The 9,135-nt window shown below is 46.1% G+C and overlaps 1 protein-coding gene across 1 annotated transcript in view; it reads right to left on the bottom strand.

The window, feature by feature from the left end:
• Nucleotides 1-3,638: 3,638 nt before the first annotated feature.
• Nucleotides 3,639-9,135, bottom strand: part of SVOP (SV2 related protein) — a 67,331-nt gene continuing 61,834 nt past the window's right edge. The window contains exons 15-16 of the mRNA XM_025889335.2: nt 6,743-6,832; nt 3,639-5,350 (exon numbers count right to left, since the gene is read on the bottom strand). Coding sequence (XP_025745120.2) covers nt 5,144-5,350; nt 6,743-6,832 — 297 coding nt within the window. The 3' untranslated portion in view covers nt 3,639-5,143. The remainder of the gene's footprint in view (nt 5,351-6,742; nt 6,833-9,135) is intronic.

Genomic DNA, 9,135 nt, shown 5'->3' with positions numbered 1-9,135 from the left:
CCCCTACCTGTCAGGGTTAGGTTGTCAGCAGGAACCCGATAGAACTTAGAACACAATGAACTCAGAAAAATATATGGGGCCAGGAAGTCCACATTCACACCCTTCCTGTTCTTTTTGTAAATGGGAAGAACCTCTTTGCAACATGGTTTCCTCTCGATTCTGCCTAAAATTCAGAGTCAAAGGAGCTTGGGGAAAATTCCACAACCCACACAGCACTGGATGAGGTTTAGCAATGCTTGATTTCTTCACTTTCCCTTCGCCTAACATTCCTGCTCCCTCCCTGAAGATGATCTGTAACCAATTTTTCAATGAATTCTTGGCAGCTTGATGAATTTAGAGAGTATTATCTTTCCTCATTGAATTGTCTCGGCACTTTGTCAAAAATCAATTGACCATAAATATATGTGTGTTTGTTTTGGAATTTCAATTCTATTCCATTGACCTATGTCTGTTCTTACGCTAGTACCACACTATCTTGATTACTGTAGCTTTGAAAAAAGTTTTACAATTAGGAAGTATGAGTCTTCCACGTTTATTCTTCTTTTTCAAGTGGACTTTTTTTTTTTTTAAACTCTTCTGGGTCCCGTGTAGCTCCATATGAATTATAGATCAATTTGGGGGGGTATTGATTGACACCTTAACAATTTTAAGTCTTCTGATCCATGAACATGGACTATTTCTCTATTTATTCAGGTCTTCGATTTCTTTAAGCAATGTTTCGCAGTTTGTAAAAGGCTTGCCCTCCTTTTGTTAAATTTATTGCTAAGTGTTTTACTCTTTCTGACAGTTTTGTGAGTGGAATTGTTTTCTTACTGATGAATTTAGAAAGTGTTCTGTTCTCTGGCATGGTGGGGGTAGGAGGATTTGAAGTGGTTCATCATTGAGTATTCTTGATTAATTATGAATGCTTATCTGTGACATTTCTGTATGTTTAACTGTCAAAGAAGCAGAATATGGCAAGCTGACTAAAGTCTGACTGAAACCACTGAATCTCTGAAGAGTGAGAAGGGGCTTCTGGAATGGCATTCTGTGTGCCTCCCACAACACTCTGCATCCCTCCAATAGCGCTTACATCACACTGTATCACAGTGATCTGTTTAGGCCTGCTTCCCCCACTGCATCATGAGTGCATGAAGATAAGGACCATGTCTTATTCTTTTTTTTTGGATCCTCAGTATTGAGTATCATGCCTGATAGATACATGGTAGATACTCCATGCACACTGACCACATGCCATGACGTGCTCCATAATAGAGTTATAATGAACAGACTCAAGAGTTGATATACATGTTGCTGTGGGTTCCAGAAAGGGCAGGCCAAAGCCACCTCCCTGACCCAACTTAACTGGACCAGGACTGGAACCAACATTCATCTGGTCCCATCAGCTTCCTCTCTTACAAATTTGGAAGTGGTGCACTGAACAGCTGAGTCAGATATGTTTGCAGAGCTGAGTCAGGGTGAATGGAAACCATATGCATGATTAGGCATATGCAGCAACCACAAGGAGGCAGAAAGAAGCCAGTCTGTAGAGAAGGGTGGAAACAGGCCACAGCTCCTGAGAGGGGGCTGCCTTGGGCTCCGGTAGTTCCCTGGATCTGGTTCCATTTGTGAAGCCAGGCTGCACTTTATTTCTGAGATTTTTCTAATCTCTCAGAGGTGCCAGCTGGCAGCCCGACAGTGAAACCTGGCCTGTAGTTGAATTGTATGGGCTCATACATCACTTAAAAGTTTTTGATCCAACATACTAAAATTTGGAAAGTTCATGTAAAAAGCCAGATTCCTGTCTTGAAAATTGGGAGCTCCCACCGTGCAACAAAATCAGGTAGGGCTGAGCAATAGCTGCCCCCTTTGGAGGGGTCTATGCTTCTCACTCTACCACAATTCTTCCCTCTTCCTGTTGTTCCTTGTACCTCTGTTCCACTCACTTATGCTCCCTGGCTGTCCCCTGGAGGAAATTAACTACCGATCCCAGCCTTATAATAAAGCGGCACTTCTTCATTTGAATTAACCCGAGTCCAATTTCTGTTCCTTGTAATTAAAACAGCCTTGATGAGAGCTCTGTGCAGGGCTCCTCTTGACCATCCCCCATCACCATTCTTCTTTCTTCATGCTAACAGAATCCCAATTTTGTGTTCAAGAAGCTGTGGGTATCCCTTGATCCTGTGGGAAGGAGGCCCTTCCTTCTCCAGCTCTGGGGGAAGACTCATGCTTTTAGACTCAGATCTTTTAGCAAGGAAACTTTTTGTGACTGTTCCTTCCCCATTCTACTTCCTTTGAAAAAATCTGATATCCAGTACCTTGGCAGCCATCTTGGGGTCATGAGGTTTCATGCATAGGGTTAAATGGCCAACATGCAGAGGAAGGCGGAGAAGAAAAACAAAAAGAAACTGGGTTTTTGATGACATTGTTGAGCTGCTGAGCCTTCCTTAGAACAGCCTGATCCTGGGCTTGTTAAATGGGCAATTAATGTTCAAATGGGTAAGCTATTATTGACTGGTTTTACTGTTGCTTGCAGCTCACTGTTATCCCAGACTAGTTTACTAGTAGTAACAAGGGAGACTCCTGATCTCACCCTTCAAGGCTCTCTGTTACTTAACATTTGCCCAAAATAATGAATATCCATATTCATTTCAAAGTCCATCCCTAAGATACTTTTATGTTATTGCCAACACATCTCACTTCTGTGTTCTAAGAATACTCGGAATAAGGGAAAGAAAGAAACCACATAGCCTTAGCTACATTGACTATCTTTTACCATTTTCTGACATCTTTCCTAACACTGAGAGAAACGGATGACATTTCCATTAATGGAAACAGGAGCTTTTGGAAAGTTCGAAATTAGATATAAATGTCTTCTGCTAAAGGCCTTGTATATTCTAGAGCTTGGACAACTTTGGTGGCAGCTCTTGTATCATTCAATGATACTGATTTTTTTTTTCCTAAGGGTAGGCAATTTAGAAAGCAAAGACTTTTAAACTTTCATTTTCTCAAGAAGAGAAAGCCCTCAACTGTAAGCCTCTTTACCCCAGGGCCTGGAAAACATTCCTTCCCACCAAGCATTCCTACCCCACCCCAGCCCCCAGTTTTTCCAGGTTATTTGAGGGGAAAGGGAGTGGACATACTCATCTATCAGTGTCTGAGTGGCTGTAAGGCTAAAGGAAAAGAAAGGAAAGGAAAGGAAGGAAAGGGAAGGGAAGAGAAGGGAAAAGAAGGAAGGAAGGAAGAAGAAAGAAAGAGAAAGAAAGAAGAAAGAAAGTAAGAAAGATAAGCTAAGGTTCTGTGTTACCCAGAAGAGCTCAGCACACCAGAAAGAATTAGAATCATAGCCACCCATGGCTCAAGGAAATGTGGGTGTCGGGGAGAGGTAGATCTGCCAAGCTGCTTCCTCTCTGGCTGCCTGGGCTGAGGGGGCTACAGTCTATATTTCAGGAACATGGGATTGTTTGACATTAGCCCAGGACCTGAGCCTACAGTAGTCACCCACTGTGACCTCCATGCCATCGGAAGAAAATGTTGTCTCTGACAGACTCAAAGTCACTACATTGGCAGCCAATGGTGCAACCTGTCCACCTTATTGGAGAGAGTATCATACTAAAGCATTGAGATTACCCTGGATGGACGAAGTTGGCAAGATCCTTAGGTTGAACTGGGACTGGGACATCATGAGACATGGAAAAACTTCAATTCTTACGATGTCCATCACCAACATGTTTTAATAAGAGATGAACGTACACATTTGGCTTCCTCAAAATGTTTACTTCAAGCAGGCATCTCCACGCAGAAGATCAGTCTTCTCTGGCCTTTGATGGGATCCAGCAGCCTCCCCTCTCCTCCTCTAGGTTCCCTGCCTTCATGATGGGGAAAGGGCTCATGGAAACCAAATCCTGGAGGTGGATGTTGTCTGCTGAGACAATGGCATCAGCCCTTCCAACCAAGGCCAACCCCAAACCCAACAGACTGCCCTCTCTCCCTTTGCAAATGTACACATGTCACACATCTGGGCCCTCCAGTTCCTCCCCAACAGTGGCAGAGAACTATTGCTGGAACCCCAGGAGCTGCCTCTTTGTAAACACCAAGCCAGCCCTGACAGCAGGGGTAAGCAAGAAACAAAGGGGGGAAGGATTCCTGGTTCCCTGACCCTGATGGGAGTGGGTGGTTGGTGTAGCATCTTTTCAGTTTCTCTGCCCATGTAGCCAGTTACCCACCCTCAACATCCAAAGCACTGAAACCTGAGTTAACTGTTTTTCTTTCTTTAAGAGTCACCAACCAACCTGACCGAAGAGGGGGTCAGAAAAGAAGCCCCTGGTGTGGCCTTCGTTGCTTCCGAAGGGGAAGCCCCCCACTTTGGCTTTGGGCTTTATCCTCACCTCCTCTGGCCTCTGTCCCCAATTCCTGGGGGAGAGGGAGGACAACAGCTTTCTGAGGTGGCCATCTGGTAGAAGTCCAACTGTCCCCATGGACACGTGAATCTGCTGGGGCCAGAGAGAGCGACTCCAGAGCGGGCCAGGAGGGGACACATGGCTCAAGTTCAAATGCATGTCCATCTGCCAGAGTCTCTACTAGTCCAGCCCTGGGGAGGCAGACCAGGGGCCCCTTCTGAGAGAGCATCTCTCAGACCCAGGAAGAAGCTGTTCAGGCCACAGCCGGGTCACCTGCAATTTCAAAGAAGAAAACCTGGGGCCAGGGGTGGAGAAGAAATCTCTGAAACAGGTCCTGTTGGTGGATGGCAGGTGTTGAGTCCCTGGGTGGCAGGTCTATACCAGGTTATGGGCCTGGACTGTCTCTACAGAGATGTGTAGGTGGTTGTTCACCAAGGGTGTGACTGGCTGACTCTGGGTGGCATCTTGTTGGCTCCCGGTGACACCGGCCACTCCCAAAGTGGCAGTTTTCCCATGCAGGTCCACAGGTTATTAACAAACCTCCCCCCACGCATCCAGAGGACCCCCGGAGCAAATGCCTCCCCACCCCCAGGTGGATCTTGATGAATATGAGCAAACGGAGTCAAGACACAAAACCCTGTTGGTCCAGGTTGTCCTTCTGGGTGAGTTCTTGACGTCGGCAGTGACGGTCGGTGCCCCAGCCAGGCTCCACTAGCCCCCCGTGTTCTACAGCCTCAAAGGCCAGCTCAGCCCCGCATCGGTCCCTACTCCTGAGAGCCAGAGTTCGACCTGGTGACGCCTGTGCCGTGCGTCCCTCGGCCGACCATCTCCTGGCCCCATTCCCGGTGGCTGGACTCCTGTAGTCCGCGGCCTTTGGTCTCAATGGGCAAGAAGCAGGAGGCCAGGGCAGCCAGGAGGCAGCAGCCGCTGTACACGGCCAGCGTCAGGTACACGGAAGATTCCAGCATGACCTGGGGGAGGGAGACACAGGGCCGTGAGCGCGTCTCTTCGGAAACACGGGCACCACCGACCATTCAAGAAGTAGTGCTAAAGCCAGGCCCTCTTGGAAGCCCTCTGTGGGATTATCCCATTCAGTCCCCACGACTAAGAGCGAGGGAACTGTCCCCATTTTAACGAGGGAAAAACTGAGCCTTGGAGAGGGTTAAGTAGCATACTCCAGCTCACACAGATACTAAGGATGGGGCTGGGGTTTGAGCTCAGACCCCATTAGGGTCAAGTGCCTGTATTCCTTGAAACTACACTCTCTCTCAGAGCAGTGCCTCTGCTGACTCTCTCGCTTCACAAGCAGAGCTAAACCCCATTTTCTCATCTGCCAAATGGGTAGGGGCATTATCTACCTCCTAAGGATAGGATCCCTCAAGAGGACTTGGCACCATGCGGGCACATGGCCAGCCCTCCACAGGAGGTAGTGGTGACATACAATGGCCAGACAGAACAGCCCAGAACAGAGATACTTGGCTGAAACATGGGGCGGAATTCTGTTTATGTGAAATATCCAGAATAGGTAAATTCATACAGACAGAATGCACAGGGGCGCCCGCCTGGCTCAGTCGGTAGAGTATGGGACTCTTGATCTCAGGGTTGTGAGCTGGAGCCCCACGTTGGGTGTAGAGCTTACTTTAAAAAAAAATGCACATTGGTGGTGGGCTAGCGGGGAGAGGAGAAATGGGGAGTGGCTGCCTAATGGACATGGAGTTTTATTTGATAAAAACCTTTGGGAACCAGACAGCGTTGGTGTTGGTACAATGCTGTGAATGTGCTAAATGCCACCAAATTGTTCACTTTAACGTGGTTAATATTATGTCATGTGACTTTTACCTTGGTAAAAAAAAGGGGGGATAAAGACAGAAAAAAAATGAATTGGATATCAAAGAAGCAAAACAACTTCAAAACAAGATCCCTGGAAGTGGATAGAAATGCTCTAAGACCCATAAGAGGCTGCAAAATTCTGCAAATACACCTAATCATCCAACTCAGAAACCAGGGCCTGAGACATCTGTTTCCCACTAAATCATGTTGCTTTCAACAGTTTGTTTTCATCCAATTAGTTTTTGGCCAAATCGTATGGAACCCCCAGGGTCTTCTGCATAGGAAAGACTCAGATTTGAGTCCTAGCTTCTCTGCTTCCCAGCTGTGTGACCTTGGACAAGTCCCTTTACCTTTCTGAGCCTGTTTTCTCATTTGCAAGCTATATGACTCCTTTCATAGGATGGGTTGTTAGGGTAAAATAAGATAATGCACACCACCGAGGGCTCTGCAGAAGGCTCAACGTGGAGTAACTGCTTGCCATGCTTTGGGCTTTTGTCATGTCCACCCCCTCCGCATCTGGGGGCAATACCCACCTGAGCAATGAACGGGGTAATGAGAGCACCCACTCTTGCCATGCCACTGCAGGTGCCCAGGCCCAGCGCTCGAGTTGCCGTGGGGTAGACCTGAAACACAGCCATCAATGTGGGCTTGAGAAAATGCAGGATCCTCCCTCTTCTCTAGCTCAGGAGTGATGGGACTGACCCCCACGGGCCGGTCTGAAGTTAGCGTGAGTCACTCAGGTGTTGGTGACCACATTAAGGGGTGGGAGACCAGGTGAGGAGTCTCATCTCAAAGGGAGTAGGAAGTTCAACTGAGAAAGAAGGCAAGAGGCCAAGCTGTGGGTGGGAACCCAGTAAGGGGGGTCCTCCCTGCCTGGGGTTGTCCCCCAAAGACTCCACCAGGAACTGGTGCACATTTAGGATCCAGACCCTGTTCCACCTGCCACTTTTCACTCATTCACCCTGAAGCACTGGTCACAGCTCTTCCAAGCATTTCATAAAGAAGAGGTGGAAATGTTTACACGGTTTCCTCAGTTGGTACCCAGGAGTGCTTCCCATGCCTAGCTCTCCCTTGGGCAAAGTGAGAAGTCACTGCGCATCTTCCAGGCCAAGGCAATTAAGAAGTAGGCATGTCTTCTCCACTCCCTTCCCCAGTTCACTGGCTGGAAGGAGGACTCCGAGGACTCCAAGGCCCTGGGGCAGGATTTCTTAACCTTGGCACTACGGACATTTGGGGATGGGTCCTTCTTCGTGGTGGGGGCTGTCCTGTGCATTGTAGGATGTTTAGCAGCATCCCTGACCTCTACCCACTAGATGCCAGTACCACCTTCTGCACTGCTCTCCCTGAGTTGTGACAACCCAAAATATCCACAGGCACTGTAAATGTCCCCAGGACGGGGTGGGGGGGCGGGGACGGTGCTGGCAAAATCACCCTTGGTTAACAATTACTGGATGAGGAATTTGCAAGATGCAAGGAGCTTGGGTCCCCAAATCACTGTAGAAGTGAAAGCACACCCATTTGGACTGTTTCATTAGTGAGAAACTTCTGTTGTGTCAATACATTCCATTTGGGGAGTTATTTGTATAGCAGTTAGCATGCCTCCAACAACTACAATGCTCAGTGCAGAAGCTCGAGAAGAATAAAGAACATACAGGGAAAAGCAAAGCTCATGCCTGATCCTAACGCTCAGAGATAACCATTGTCACATTTCCATGTGTCTCCTTCCAGATTTTTCTATGACTATATACATATCTGCCTTCATTTATTTATTCACTCAACATATACTTTAAGTGCATACCATATGCACTTACATATGATATTTTAATTCACCCAGTGACACAAGCAATATATAAATATATTCTCCTTATCAGAAATTAAAACACCTGAACTCCTTTTGATCCACAACCTCTCCCAGGAAATATTCCCCAGCGCTCCCCACTGTTATGAAGTTTAGAAGGTATCCACCCAGATGCGTTAAAAATATGTGTATACAAAATATATAGCATTTAAAAAATATATAAATGGTGTCATATCATACTGACCAGTCTGAAACTTGCTTTATCCATTCAGCACTGTGTCTTAAATCCTATGGGTATATAGACATCTACTTCATTCTTTTTAACTGCTGTAATTGTATTCCACAATGGATATTCCACAGTTTACAATTTAATACAGATTGGTAGACATTGTATTAAAAGAGGGGCACAGACACTGACCAGCAAAAGGAAGTCAGGGGAGGGGAAGATCTGGGAGGGCTTCTTGGAGGAGGCAGGATTGGTGTTAGGCCTGAGGTGGGGTGGAGGGAGCTGGGTTCAAGATGATGACTCAGAGTGAGGACTCTGGAGTGCTGTGGGGAGGAGGGGTAATCTAGACACCCTCCTTCCCCTGGCACAGCATCTGGTACATAATATTCTCCTCCTCCCTTTGCTCCAATCTAAAATAAAATGAAATAAAATACAATAGGTCTAAAATAAATAACCCATAATCCTGAGTGTGGGAAATTGGACATGCTCGGGCACTATTGTGTGGAGTGTAAATTCGTGCAACATTTTAGGGGGTGAGCTCTCAAGTCCACTCAATATTTGTAACGTTTATAGGCTTTAACTCTGCAATTCCACATCTTGACATTTATTCTACGGGACGCACACATGTACGTGACTATATAAAGCTGTTTGCCTCGGCATCGTTTGTAATAGTGAAAACTTGGAAAACAATCCAAATTTCTGTTAGTAGGAGAATTGTTATAAAATTATGATTTGCCCACACTATACTATATAGTATAGTAAAATATATAATATACATGCATATATATACCATATAGTATAATATAGTATACAATATAAAGTATATATATGGTATAGTGAAGTCTAGTATATAATATACATAGTATATATAGTATATAGTGTAATAAAATAGAGTATATAAT

This window comes from Callorhinus ursinus, unplaced genomic scaffold (assembly GCF_003265705.2).
Source record: "Callorhinus ursinus isolate GAN/ISIS: 27379988/994484 unplaced genomic scaffold, GSC_fseal_2.0 scaffold41, whole genome shotgun sequence".
In the NCBI taxonomy this organism is placed as follows: Eukaryota; Metazoa; Chordata; class Mammalia; order Carnivora; family Otariidae; genus Callorhinus; species Callorhinus ursinus.
This window is presented reverse-complemented; position numbering and strand designations above follow the sequence as displayed.